The sequence below is a fragment of the Lytechinus pictus genome, chromosome 11 (assembly GCF_037042905.1).
Source record: "Lytechinus pictus isolate F3 Inbred chromosome 11, Lp3.0, whole genome shotgun sequence".
Lineage (NCBI taxonomy): Eukaryota > Metazoa > Echinodermata > Echinoidea > Temnopleuroida > Toxopneustidae > Lytechinus > Lytechinus pictus.
Genome location: NC_087255.1, coordinates 26,110,464 through 26,125,854, shown reverse-complemented (window position 1 = coordinate 26,125,854; position 15,391 = coordinate 26,110,464). Strand labels below are relative to the sequence as shown.

Here is a 15,391-nt window from a genome sequence, read left to right as displayed (position 1 = left end):
ATGGAAACTACAGTTCTTCACTAGTTTTGTGATATTTTTGTTTGGCTCTGGCTGTGCCTAAATTGCTATGTCAGGAAAAGTTGTTAAGCAGATTTTATGAATTCAAGCTTGTAGGAAAATATATTTAGATATTCTACGTGATAGAAGGGAAGGATTTGTGTACAAAATTATGGAATCACTATGCTTTAAACACAACATGACGTCACAGTCTTGAGGCGGGTGAAAAGCAGAAAAAATAGTTAATTTTCAAAGCCCAATAATGGGAGCTTTGATTTTGATTGATTTGATTTATTGATTTCCGTTTCACAACATAATTATGATAAATATAACATAACAAGGTCGAAAATACTGCAAGACATAATAATATATATATATTTTTAAGGAAATAAGGAAATAAAATTCTTAAGAAAAATGCTCAGCTGGTAATCGGTGAAACTGCATAAAGCTTGCATTGCCGTGTTTAGTAGCAGATAAGTTTTCAATTGGTACATGAATATGAGTTTTCAATTTCATTCTTTTTTTTTTTTTTGGGGGGGGGGGTCCGGTCTGGGTCTTTAAAGGAAATTTAGAAGAAAGAACATAAATATTTTAGAGGTTTCTTTGTCTAGTTTCGGAACTTAAACATTGTTAATGTCTTCGGGAAGGCTGTTTAATAAGATTACTCATGGATGAGTGGGCAAGTATTTTCTCCCCCAGGTTTTTTTTTGTCTCACCTGCGAAGCAGAGTGAGACCATAGGCACCGCTTTTCCGACGGCGGCGCACAGTGGGCCAGAATGAGTTGAAAGTGCGCCAAAATTATATTCCGTGTTAAATTTTTACTTTAACATGTTGATTAAGGGTAATTTTGGGCGTAGAATCGACTGAACATAATTTAAAGCCGATATGACATCACCCAGATACCAAATTTTGATTGGCAACTCAAAACCTATCTGTGAAAAGACAAATTACGCTGAACAATGTGTAGTATATAAACTTTGTGTTATGTGTTACTTCAAGTTTAACCAGAGTGAATGTTGGTTTATGCTTCTCACATGCCTAAAAAGTGTGTATGAGATCCTGACAATAATTTCAAGGCATCAAAATGATCATTAGATTTGAAAAACTACTTTGAAATCTGAAAAATATTAACCGTGCTTTATAAAACTGTGTAGACTTGGGTAAAACGCAGAGTATAACACCACGAATGTATCACTATAAGGAGGGTTTTTGGCTGAAATTATTCTACGAGTAACTTTTATCTCTGGAAGAGGGGTGGGTAGCCTTTATATGCGTTATCAACCATCATTTTGTTTACATTAATTCATTAATTCATGTCATTTTCATGAAATGGAAGGGGAATCGTAAATGCAAAAAACATGGATTATCAGCCTATTTCGAGGAATAATTATCCTATAAACCTCCTGAAAGGTGTCTTTTATATACTTAGAACCCTTTCACACGTAAAAAGAATATATCAGGATTATGTGGGAGCCATTTCAGATTTCTTTATGAAAAATTACTTGTGAAATGGCCTGTTTTTCAACTAGGTTGTCATTTACGCGGCATTTCGCAAAATGTCACATTTTACGATTTGAGGTAGGAAATTAACAACCTATATGCAAATTTCGCAAAGAAATATTTTGCTGAAGTATTCTTCAAAGTGTTGTCTTTCAGCTGGGCATGACAAAAATTGAAAATCTGAAATTGCCCAAAATGACTTTTGGCGCACTTTCGTTTCGCCCCGGCCCACTGTCATGACTGTGCGGCGGCGGCAACACCAAATCTTAACCGAATGTTAAGTTTTTGAAATGACAGCATAACTTCGAAAGTATATAAACCTAGTTCATGAAACTTGGCTATAAGATTCATCAAGTATTATTAAACATTCTGCCTGAGTTTCAGGTCACATTACTAAGGTCAAAGGTCATTTAGGGTCAATGAACTTAGACCATGTTGGGGGAATCAACATCAAAATCTTAACCTAAGGTTAAGTTTTTGAAATGTCATCATAACTTTAGAAGTTTATGAATCTGATTCATGAAATTTGGACATGAGAGTAATCAAGTATTACTAAACATCCTGCCTGAGTTTCAAGTCACATGATCAAGGTCAAAGGTCATTTAAGGTCAATGAACTTTGGCCATGTTGTGGGTATTTGTTTAATTACCATCATAACTTTCAAAGTTAATGGATCTGATTCATGAAACTTGGACATAAGAGTAATCCAGTATCACTAAACATCCTGTGCGAGTTTCAGGTCACATGACCAAGGTCAATGGACTTTGGCCATGTTTGGGGTATTTGTTGAATAACCATCATAACTCTGAAAGTGTATAGATCTATTTCATAAAACTTGGGCATAATAGTAATCAAGTATCACTAAACATCTCATGCGAGTTTCAGGTCACATGACCAAAGTCATTAAAGGTCATTGAACTTTGGCCATTTTGGAGGTAATTATTAGATTGCTGTCATAACTTTCAAAGTTTATAGATATAGTTTATAAAATGTGGATATAGGGGTAATCAAGTATCACTGACAAGTCTTAGGTCGCATGATCAAGGTCAAATGTCATTTATTGTCAATGAACGTGTATTGTATGATTATATGAATGGTGTTTATTGTGAATAATTATTTTATAGTAGTTTTCAAAGTCACCACTGTTGGTATATTGAATTGCCTGCATAGCAGAGCGAGACTATAGGCATTGCTTTTCCGACGGCGACGGCGGCGTCGTCAACATTGAAATCTTAACCAATGTTAAGTTTTTGAAATGTCATCATATAAGAATATGGACCATATCAAGTTCATGAAACTTAGGCATAATTAAGGGTAATAAAGTATTACTGGACATCTTGCCTGAGTTTCATTACACATAACCAAGGTCAAAGGTCACTTAAGGTCAATGAACTTTGGTCATGTTGGGGGTATCTGTGGAATTGTCATCATAACTTTGTGAAATTTAATGGATCTTGTTCATGAAACTTGTACATAAGAGCAGTCAAGTATCCCTGAATATCTTGTGCAAGTTTCAGATCGCATGACCAAGGTCGAAGGTCATTTAGGGTCAACAAACTTGGGTAATGCTTTGTGGAATTGTTATCATAACTTTGAATGTTTATGGATCTAGCTCATGAAACTTGGACATAAGAGCAACCGTCCCTGAATATCCTGTACGCGCTTCAGCTATGTCTTATGACCAAGATCAGAGGTCATTTAAGGTCAGTGAACTTTGGCCGTGTTAGGGGTATTTGTTGAATTGGCATCATCACTTAAAAAGTTTATGGATCTAGTTCATAAAATAATACATGGAGACATAAGGGTAATCAAGTATGCATGATTGTTTTGTACATGTCTTAGGTCACATGATCATTGTCAAGGGCCATTTTGGGTAAATGGACATAGTTTTTTATTATCATATAAATGTTTTCTTTTGTGAATAATTATCCAATAGCTGTTTTCAAAGTCAGCACTGCTGCGATCAAATCGTGTAATGCAGGCAAAACTGCCAGAGGCGTTCCACTTGTTTTAATTGTAGGGGTATATAACAATATATCTGGAAGTGGAGAAACGCAAGAATCTTGAATGGGTGCAGTAGCTTTTAATGAATAAAATGATGGTGTCGTGGTCTAGTGGTTACGACTCACGTCTTTCAATCAGATAGATGTGGGTTCGAATCCCAGTCATGGCATGTTTTCCTTCAGCAAAAAAATTACCCACATTGTGCACATCGACCCAAGTGAGGTGAATGGGTACCTGGTAGGATTGATTCATTGAATGCTTTAGCGCCTATATGGCGGCTCAGCTACAGCCGGGGTATTATGATACTAAGTATCAAGCGCAGTAGAGTATACGCAATTATAGTAGCTGCGATATATAAAGGGAGCACATTATTATTATTATTATCATTATTATTATTATTATTACAGTGTCAGGTTAACAGCAAAATCTTAAAGATAATACATTGTTTTATAGGGAGTCAGTGTAAGGATTAACAAATAGGAGTAATGTGAGTGTGCCTAGTGGATAGAGAAACAATGCAAGCGGTAGCATTTGGGAGTTTTTAAAGTTTGAATAGCTGATTCTATGGAAAGTGAAACATGTTAAAACATTTACCGAAATGGAGACGGAAGAAATTAAATAAATTAAATCCTGAAATTAAGTCCATAGACAAATCTGATGATGTATTTTTTTTTCTTTTCATGTAAACAGTTAACAGTGCTTCCACATTTGGATATCGAAATAAAATAGACGTCTCTTGGACTGTTCCATTTGGATGCAGTGTGGATTACTACAGATTATCATATCAACTCATCTCACGTCGAGCCTGTCCAGATGTTCCTATTACTGATGCCCCTGTCAATGAAATCTATGTTACTTCACTCTTTACCTCGGTTATCAAAGATATTTCAGACCTGGAGAATTATGCAACTTATAGCATATCAATCATAGCTGTGATAGACGGAATAGAGAGCCTACCTAGAAATGTTCAAGGAAACACCGATGACGGAAGTATGTATGAAAAGATCTCAAAGAAAAATAACCTAAGGTGTCCTATGACTGCGTGCCTGAAATGGTTTTGATATTGTATAATTTGATTAATATTGTCATATTGATTCTGAAGATTTATTGCGCCGAAGTCTTTCAAATCTACTCACCCATTCTCTGAAATCTAATATTTTTCCATTTTACTGACTTGAAATTAAAAAAAAAGGTGAATATAGCCCTAAATTGCAGGTCAGGTTTTTAAGAGCCTTGAACCTCAGCCTCACTTGAACTGAAAAGTGAGAAAATCCGCAGATAAAGTTTGTGCACTTTAGTGCTCTTTGGATGGTGCCTGATATGTTTGAATGGCTACAGGTGCATTGAGGAATCAGCCTAATACTTAGTCCTTATGTAGGCCGACGTGATAAGCGTTCACCTTACGATGGAATATCAAAATTGTTAAGTTGTAGCATTTCTCACAGTGGACGCTTTACATGAATCTACAGTAACAATTAAAAAAGCAAGGATTTTTGTGTACCATACACCTTCTTATACTTACTCGAGATCAGCCTTTAATTTTCAACTCTATAATAATTTCTTTCTAGTTCCCTCTGCAATTGAGTCTGTGTCATACACGTCTACACATCACTCTTTGACATTTGAATGGGAGGAACCCGCGTGTGAATACCTACATGGTAATCTTGATGGATATGAGATCGACTTCATCTACTCGGATAGAACTGATCGACAAATACTGTCTAGAGAAGAACAGAGTCGGACAATCACAGACCTCATTGGTTGCACAGAATATACCTTTGCCATAAGATTAGTGGTGGCCACTTATTACAGAAGTGAATGGTATGCTATTAAGGCATGGACAAATGTATCAGGTTTGTTAACTTGTTATTGCATTATATTTATTTAAATCTATCAACCAATAATTGTTATGATGATATAACATATTAAAAATAGTCGAAATCTAATATAATAATAATAATTGGCTTTTGTATAGTGCTTCAGCAATCTACGACTGCTCAAAGCGCTTCACAATTATTCATCATCATCATCATCATCATCATCATTTCAGCCATGTTTAGCCCACTGCAGGGCGAAGGCCTCCTCAAGTTGGTGCCAAATGTGCTTGTCTTGTGCTGATGCAATCCAATTTATGCCAATGAACTTTGTGAGCTCGTCACCCCATCTCAATTTTTGTCTACCGCGAGTTTGTGATCCTAGCCATGGTCTTCTTTCTGTGATGCGTTTGGTCCATATATTGTCATGTGATCGGCTTATCTCCATTTCATGATTTAAATGCTTTGATTATGTCTATTACTCTAGTCTGGCTCCTAATCGATTGTTTAGTTTTTCTGTCACGTTTTGATATCCGTAGCTTTATACGTTCCATACTGTGTTGAGTGGTTTTTAATTTCTGTTCCATTTCTTTGTTGCAGACCAGGTTCAGAACCATAGGTCATTACCGGTATAACACATTATTGGTTAAAGACTTTTCTCTTAAGGCAAAGTGGCATATTGTTCTTCATAATGTCATTGAAATTCCCAAAAGCGATCCATTCAGCTCTTGTCATTCTTTTAACTTCTTCCAGTTGTTCATGATCCATTCTGACGTGTTGCCCAAGGTAGATATAATGATCTACTCTCTCGATTTCAGAATTATCCATTATGACTCTTTGCTAATTTGTTGAACATTACTTTTGTCTATTTCATGTTGATCTTCAGGCCTACTTTGTTACTTTCAGTGTTGAGATCATTGAGCATATTTTATAGCTTGTGACCATCATCAGTGATGAGAATGATATCATCGGCAAATCTCAGGTGGTGGAGACACTCACCTTCAATGTTTAGACCCGTACTTTCCCAGTCTAATTTACGAATTATTTCCTCCAGTGCAGCATTGAACAGTTTGGGTGAAATGGTATCTCCCTGTCACACTCCTCTGTTGATGGGGAATTCATCACTGTCTTTGTGCAGGTGAATGGTTGCAGTTGCTTGGCTATACATTTCCTGAATGAGTTTGATGTAATTATGGTGCACACCTTGTACCTGTAAGGCTGTTGTTACTGCCTGAAATTCTATACTGTGAAAAGCTTGTGCGAAGTCTACAAATGGACATGTCAACATGGACCTTGCTGAAGTACAGGTGTTGATAGAAATCATTCACATGATTAATTATCTGATCGCTGTCATGAATAACTCTTCCATCCTCCCCTTTAATAGGTATCAGTTGCGATTTCCCACTGAAGACTTAACGATTGGTTGCTTTGTAGCTGCTATTATTTGTTATGGTCTCTTGGACTCTTTTATGCTGAAGCTGCGAATTTCACTTTTCATGCGTTATCTAATGGTTTTGCACAATTCCGTATACTCTATGCTATCCTTGTGTTGATACCTTCATCTGTCTCCTCTTTCCTATCAGATCAAGTGTCTCCTTTGTGATCTTGTCAGTTGTTTGATTTTTCCTGCAATATCAAGAGCATAATTTTGGACAGTGTGAGAAAATTTATCGTAGATATCATTTACATCTTCCTGGTTTACTTCATCTTGAAGCACTTGGAATCTGTTCCTTAGCTGTAGTCAAAACTCGTCCTTACGTTGTTTAAGTTTGTCCACATTTAGGCTTGTGTTCTTCTTCCTTATTAGCTTACTTCTTTCTAGCTTAAAATTACCATGCATTTTAGTTCTTACAAGCATGTGGTCACTTCCAGTATTGAAGTGATTTAGCACGGAAACGTCTGTAACGATGTCCGGTCTGTTAGAATGAAATCGATTTCGTTCCTAGTGGTGCCATTTGGGCTTTGCCATGTCCATTTTCGATGTTCCTTTTTCTTGAAGAAAGAGTTCATTACCTTAAGGCCTCTGCTTAAAGCAAATTCCAGTAGACGATCTCCCCTATCATTCCTAGTGCCTATTCCAAATTTTCCTAGCATCACCTCGCTATTCTCTTCACTTTTGCCAACTTTAGCATTGAAATCACCCATAACTATTGTAAAAATTGCTTTGTCCTCATCAAGTAGTTTAGCAACTTCCTCATAGACCACATCAACCTCTTCATCAGTATGGCTAGATAATGGAAGGTATACTTGGATGATTTTCATGGTTTGTTTCTTGGAGATTTTTAGGATGATCTGGGATACTTTGTCTAAAGTGCTCTTGTAGCTAATGACATTTAATGCAATGGCCTTGTGAATAGGAAACCCACCCCTCCTATGCCACTTTCCCCTTGTGTACAGCAAATGTTCACTTTCTAGATGTTGTAGGCGTTCCCCGCAGCGTCTAACCTCACACAATCCGACTATGTCTCATGTGATGTTGCCTGGTTCTTTTTCCAGCTCACATAGCCTATCCTCTCCTAAAGAGAACGTACATTATATGTACAGATGGTCACATCCCTTAAGGAGCCTGTCCTAGCCCAGAGAGTCTTAGCACCCTCTGCTCCTTCTCTACCACAGCCACTCCCGTAGCTGGGCAATCCAGAGCTGCTGGGGACTGAAGGCCGTTTCTTTCTTTGTGATGCCATAGTCTTGAGGGGGTGTGGCCTTGACTCACCATGCTGGCCACAGTTGCATGTTGGTGAGTTGTGGATGCCGTTGATCAATTATAATTCCTCTGCCTTAAGATGGCATTTCCTCCACCAGGGTCCCACAAGCCAACTCATGTTACCTGAGTTGGCCAGGTTATTTTCCGCCGCCTGTGGCTCGACGTTGGCGTTTGCTGGCAGTACTGGTTCACTGAGTATATCAGTGTAACGCCACAGTAGCAGTCAGGTTCTGATACCCCTCCTGAGGTCATGACCTCACAATTATTATTACTTATCTTATGTAATAACTTATTATCATTGGTGTAATGAGCCAACAAATTTGAGGAAGCGAAATATGGCATATTGGTAATTTTTATAAAAAGCTGTGGGTGAGCGAGCAAAGTGAAGGAGCAAAAATGTTGACATTTTTATTGCAAAAATCAAATTTAGATAGATTTTGATATAATGTTCAGAAAATAACATCATATTTAAGTCACCCTTCTTTCTTTCCTTTCTTTTTTTTTGTTAATCGTGAAAAAGTCCCCCCATCTGTACGCCACTTTTATCATTAAACGGAAATTTAAAGTGCTGTATTGCAATTTGAAAACTGATATCATGGTTTGGTATATATTGTAGTTGATTGCTGTTTAACAATTTTAGGTTAATGCCATTGGAGTAAGGCATCAATGTGTTTGAATCATATTACAAGCCCAATTGAGATATATACAGTGCGTTCCAGAAAAAATGAAACCGAGATTAAGCGATGATTTATCATAACTTAATCACAAATACAATAGACAAATGACCTACCAATGTAAAGCTTAGAATCTCCTCTTTCATTTGATATTACTTAAGACTATTCCTAATACACGCATGAGTGAGCAAAAACAATTTGAAGAAAGGATACCAAAAACTCATTTGGCGGGGGGTATCTGAATTTCAAAAAGAAAATCACATGCCTAGAAAGTTCAATATCTGCTCTTTTATTTGATACCTTAATCACACAAAATGGTCAAGAAGTAAAAAAGTTATGTTCCCTCGAAACAATGCTTGTATTTCCATAATTTTATTAAATAAACGTGTTTTCACCGGTTTCCCACAGAAGCTATTACATGGTTAACAAAAGACTTAATGCATGGCTAATCGTCGACAAAACGGAGTGTCAAGTGAGTTTGAACGCTAGCCTGTAGAACCTCTTCATTTTATGAAATTATTGAAATTCAAGCCTTATTTTAAATAACCAGAACTTTGTTATTTCTTGACCATTTTCTGTAATTGAGGTATCAAATTAAAGAGCAGATATTGAACTTTTTAAAAATGTGGTTTTCTTTTTGAAACCCAGATACAGCCCGCTAAATGACTTTTTGGTATCCCCTCTTCAAACTGTTTTTGCTCACTCATGCGTGAATGAGAAATAATCTAAGTAATTTTAAATGAGGGAGGAGATTCTAAGCTTTACAATGGTAGGTCATTTGTCTATTTTATTTGAGATTAAGTTATGATAAATCATCGATAAATCTCGGTTTTCGTTTTTTGTGGGACGCACTGTATATATACATGTATTCCATTTTTATTGCCTTCTCTTTTCACTTTAAAGCACCTGGAGAGCCCAATATCAGAGAAATAACCAAACATCAGGAAGTTGTAGGCGCTACAGGTCTTACAGTCACCTGGAACCCTCCTCCATCTCCTCCATGCGAGCCAACACACTATCAAATCCAATATTATGTTTATCAAGGTGATATGTGTGAGGATATACCCAGTCAGCCTCAATTAGGCCTAACTTTAGCAGGGACTGTCAATGGGTCAACCTTCACCTTCAACATCCTGGAGTTACGTCCAAACTCTGAATACATGGTGTTTGTGAGAGGCAAAACAAGCAGTGGTTACGGTGATTCTGATTTTCAAAGAGCTCTCACGGGACATTCATGTAAGTATTGTGTGTGTGTGTGTGTTAGGGTGTGTGTGTATGTGCGGGGGAAGGGTGTGTGCTAGGGTGTGACGATTTGTGTGTCAATCCAGATGAGGGGAAGGTGAGGGTATAAAAGGCAAGGGTCTGTTCCTTTCATACGTTATGAGGATATATGTAAATGCATGGGTGTGTGGGGGAGGCTGCAGTCCTGCAGGGCTGAGAATGTAGTGTGAATATGCTTATAGGCAGTACGAATTATTGCCTATTTTTTAGATTTATATTCAACTAAAAAAGAAACTGGTATTGATCTCATATTGACTACTTCAGAGAAAGAAAATGTATCCCTACTATTTGTAACACACTATCATGTTCTTGTTTTACAAATGTGTGCGAATTTGAAAATTTACCTGTAAAAGAAATACATTCACACACAAAAACAGCAACTCAAGACTACCAAAGTGTGTCGTCATCAGCATGAACAATTCTCTACATCCAAATTTGGTGGGAATGGGTCCAAGAAATAATCATATGAATACATAATGAGCCCCATTGAACCGTGCCAAAAATACATTGATTTCCTTTGGGCTATTAATTCTTGAGGTCATATTTTGGACCCCTATCCACCATGTTGACCGATTCTCACCAAACTTAAGTTGTACATGTTTTTCATCATGCTCTGTTTAGGTATAGTATAAAATGCTGAAATGAATGAAATGTGACATCACTTCGGAACACTATAATTGTATAAAAGTTTAGGACAAAAGATTTGACATCAGATAGAACCAAGTCACATTTATTATCCACCGTATGCGACGATACATAAAACCCAAATGATTCATCAAATTACGGACCTAGTCGATTGAATCAACTCAAAAAGAAAGATTACCATCATGATCATGGACTAAATTGCACCTTCTCTTACCTTCTCTTAAAAAAATAATCTTTCAAACTCTTGATTAGTCTTTTTTAACCTTATACAAAAACTGATTATTGCACACAAACATAAAGTTATAAGGTAGCAGGATGCTTTGTCTCGAAGAGAAAAAGGTAAATCAGAAATGCATTGATTTCTTTATCTATAGATCCATCTGGTCCTCCAACTAAAGTCCGATCAACTAGCACCAGGAAACGAAGTATTACCTTTACTTGGGATAAACCAGCATGTGGTTATCGCAATGGACCAATTACAAGCTACGACGTTATTCTATTCGATTCAGCAGGTAATAAAATCATGGGGACTCTGAAAATTGATTAGAATCTTTAGCGATGGAATCAAAGAAATTTCGTTGTTATGAATGGGATTGACAAAAATATATCCATGCCCTATATTGTAATCACATGTGGGTTAAAAAATATGCCTGACAAGTCATCTGTTGCGGTCGAATAAGATAGCAGGGACTCCCTGAAGATAGTGTACTAGAATCTGGAATATCAGGTAGTTGGATTGCTCCTTGGGAATATATCGACCGATTTTTTTTATTTGGCCAGTTTAGCATTTCTTTCAAACTTATGAATGTTTCCATCTTCGAAAACTAGTAAATTGGTAGTCCTCTAATTCATTGGTATTGATTGAAGTACAATACTTGGATAACAGTTTGTAAGCATTACTAGTTGCTATATCAGGCATATTACTAACGTACAGATTGATAAATACAACTTTTCTTTTGAAATAATCCATCCCAGGAACACAATTTTCCTTATCCTACCTTTTCCAAGCAGATCGTGTATGCCTATATCTTTTGAAAAGCTAAACAAATTTGGACAAACTTTTTTGGTATGTAGGGGATGGCTGTTTGTCATCACAATGAATTGTTGTCGTAACATTTTTTTCGAAATGATTTCTATATGCTTATACCTACAATCAACTTTTTCTTTGGAATCTTGTTCATTTCCAGGAGGCGTAGTGCATCAACGTAATGTGTCGGATAGTACAACACCCGAGACAGAAATAGATGGACTTATCCCATATTCAAATTATAGTATCACGGTCAGAGCATGGAACTATGAACTACCAGGGGTTTATTCTCCAGAGTTTTGGGCACAGACAGATGAAGCAAGTAAGACTGTACCAGAGTGAAATACAATTCTTTCTTTTGACTTTGGTGTAATCCATTAATTCAAAGCTTTGCTAAAAACATATCAACTGTAGACATGCCTCATTGCCTAAACCTAACAACATTCCAAATTTTTTACAAAATTCATTTATGAAATATTTATTACATTGTTGTATAAATTCGTGTGCTTTAAAGTCCCCTATAAATGGATTAGATGGTAAAGATGAATGTTTCTTTAATGGCATTGATTTGATCAATACCCTCAGTAATTTTATTGTATACGTTTGAAGAATATGAAGGCCAAATATTTTTCGTACAAAATTCCACACAAAGATACCAGATGACCCCCTCCCATATTCACGAAGGTGTATCTAAAGGATGTTTTCATTCATTTATGATAACGTTATAATGATATTTGAAAGTCATTGGAATCACATATTCATACACGTAAATGGACATATCATAACTAAACTCCCATGATGCAGTGGATATAACCTTTGCAATAAACTAAACGTAGGGATTCGTCACGGACAAATTCTGGTAAGAATATACATGTAGGCCTATATGTTGAGCTCGGGAGCAGAGCGACCGCGCAAGATATTTTTTCATTTTCAAAATGCAAAATTAGGCCATTTTAAGCACTTTAAATGCATTTAAAGATAAATCCACACATTAACAGTAGTATTAACCACTTGATGATTAAAAAAGTATTTTTTCTATTTTGAAAAGTGGGGGGTTGATTGTACATGCCATCCTCCCCCCATTCCGAAATTAGGGGATGTATCCCCCGACCCCCCGGGATAAATCCATATATTGCAATGATGTAAATGGCGCAATGCCGGTTTTAAAAAGCAGTTATGTATATATTAGTAAAGAAGAACTGCATATTTTAACGAGGTTTCTGGTTCCTCAAACTAGTCGGCAGATTGGCGCATAACATGCATGGAAGCTAGGGCGAATGATGCAAAAAAAAACTGAATAAATGTTTTTAAAGAAACAAAAAGAGATATCACATTTATGTTCATTTTTTAAATTAACTGTTCATATTATAAAAATAAATGCATTGTATTTTTTTTTCATTCACATTAGTAAATATTTTCCAGAAAAGTGTTTGTTCAATATTGTGTGATGACCTTTTCCTTTCAAACTGTAGGTATATCGTTAATAAAGTAAAACTTTCTATCTACTTTTGTATCATTTTTCAAACCAATTTACAGTTAGTATTTTTTAGATCATTTTTTTGACTTGTATATTATTACTTATTAATGACAGAGCCTGGACCACCTATAAGAGTAAATCTTCCAGCTTCTGACCAGGAGAGCATCACAGTGGAATGGATGTCACCAAACCCTCCTCTGGGAAGGATAATAGGTTATTACGTTCTCTATTGGGAGACGGATGATAGTAGTGCCACATCTATAGTCAGGAATGTTAGCTTTCCGTGTGGAGATGGTCAATGCTCTGACATCAATGAAAGGTTTTCGTTGATAATCCCTGATCTTCGGCCGGACACGAATTATTCCGTCCAGGCAAGTCTGATTTTTCATTTTTACTTTTATCTCACAATTCCTTGTGATTTCCTAATCACATGAAGATATTTCAGATTGTTACTTAAAAGAGCTACTTTATAGAAAATCGCAAATTGCTTGAAACGTAGCATTTCTGACAGTTTTGCTACATCCTCATTAGAATGACCCACCATAAACATAAAAGCTATCTCGTAAATCTTCTTTAACGTCTAAACGGCCTTATGGATGATGATAACTGGTGTCAGATAAGCAGATCGTATGCTCCGTATAAGAATTAAGATCAACAAAAGATACGAGGTCATAGAAAGAGCTTGGATTTCAAATCTACATTATATACTTCCTGTGGCGTACAACATAGTCAGAATTCTCTTATCTCATTCTTTTTCTCTAACTTCCGGTTATTTGCCACTTGTCTTTTTGTATAGGTAAAAGCGGAGACAAGACTTGGAGTTGGTGACCCGAGTCCAGACCAACCTTTGATTAGGCTTACATCAGAAGGAAGTAAGACAATCATTTGACCTTATTTTTTCAATAACACTGCATTGATTATTGAAGACGGGATATCACTGGAACATAGGAGCTCGCAAATTTACCCAGGACTTCTAGCAAATTTCCTTTTTAGGGTGAACACAGGTTCATCAAAAAGTGCGAAGTCACGGGCCTCATGAAACGGGAATTGCTCGAATCTCTAATGCAGGCAAAAGCTAATAGAATTGATTTTCAAGTAAGATCAAACACAATCAGTTGAGTTTCAGTGTCAGTCTACATTTTCCCCCCATGTTTCTTTCAAATTACAAACAAAATGTGAGGAAGATAACATAATCATTTACAAACAATAATGATTTATACAATGGTGAAATACATGACCAATATGCCAAACTATGTGACAGATGTGTTTGATCAATGTTGATAGTAGGTGTGATCATATTACCACTTATGAACATTTAGTTTAGTTCTTTTTTTCATATCTTGAGTGACTGCGTGGTAAAAAAACATGGAAGTTAATCCAATGTAGATTTTGTAAATCTCTAAACCAAATTCTAAACTTACATTCCATTCATTTATGTGACCGGCCATCCCATAAACAACAATAATTCGTCGAGGAAGGTTCTCTGTAATTACACAACAAAGTAATTCGGTTGTTAAAGTTGTGAAATTGATTAAAATACAAGATACAAGAGTCTCTTTTACACCATTCCTGCAGACTGCTTTAAATTTTTACTGATATTGCACAGTGTGCACATCTTATGCTTGACTGAATTTTAACTTAAAACATTGTTTTCTTTATTTGAATCTTAATTGAATTTCTTCTGCATTTAATCGAACACTTGTGAGGGTTATTGTTGATCAATTTTGACAAGTTATATACCATTTAAAGCTGAGCACGTGCTTTTTCAAGCTCGGGGAAAATATCTGAAATTCATTTTGAGTGACTTATGGTTGGTTTTGGGTAGACTTGTAACTTATGAGATGTCGATCTAGGGTAGATATGAACTAATCGATAGCCATGATCGATTACAAAAATTCAATAGCATACTTTATTAATGTAATATCATAATTCCTAGGATTCTGACACTAATCAGAACATTTTCAAATGAATGATTTTGTAGTATCTGGCTGTAATATGTGGTACTTAGAGGTATATTCATTCCTGGGCATGCTTTTGCACCGGGATGACAGTTAGGCTACAGCCAGTGTAGTAATGACAAATACCGCGGCCTTGGGCAGAGTGGATACAAGCCACTTGAAAGTTGAATTACTGTGATTTACCTTATTACTAAACATGATCATTACCATCTACATTATGATTTTTTTTTCATGTCTAATATCATCTGTACTAGTATACTAATAATTATAACTTATTATTGTCATCATCACTTTGTTATCATGACCTTT

The 15,391-nt window shown here is 36.2% G+C and overlaps 1 protein-coding gene across 1 annotated transcript in view; it reads left to right on the top strand.

Moving 5' to 3' along the window:
- LOC129272040 (receptor-type tyrosine-protein phosphatase delta-like) overlaps positions 1–15,391 on the top strand; it is a 52,066-nt gene that overhangs the window by 20,017 nt on the left and 16,658 nt on the right. Inside the window, exons 14-20 of the mRNA XM_064107068.1 lie at positions 4,193–4,492; positions 5,071–5,355; positions 9,598–9,930; positions 10,995–11,132; positions 11,808–11,969; positions 13,239–13,495; positions 13,921–13,996. Coding sequence (XP_063963138.1) covers positions 4,193–4,492; positions 5,071–5,355; positions 9,598–9,930; positions 10,995–11,132; positions 11,808–11,969; positions 13,239–13,495; positions 13,921–13,996 — 1,551 coding nt within the window. The remainder of the gene's footprint in view (positions 1–4,192; positions 4,493–5,070; positions 5,356–9,597; positions 9,931–10,994; positions 11,133–11,807; positions 11,970–13,238; positions 13,496–13,920; positions 13,997–15,391) is intronic.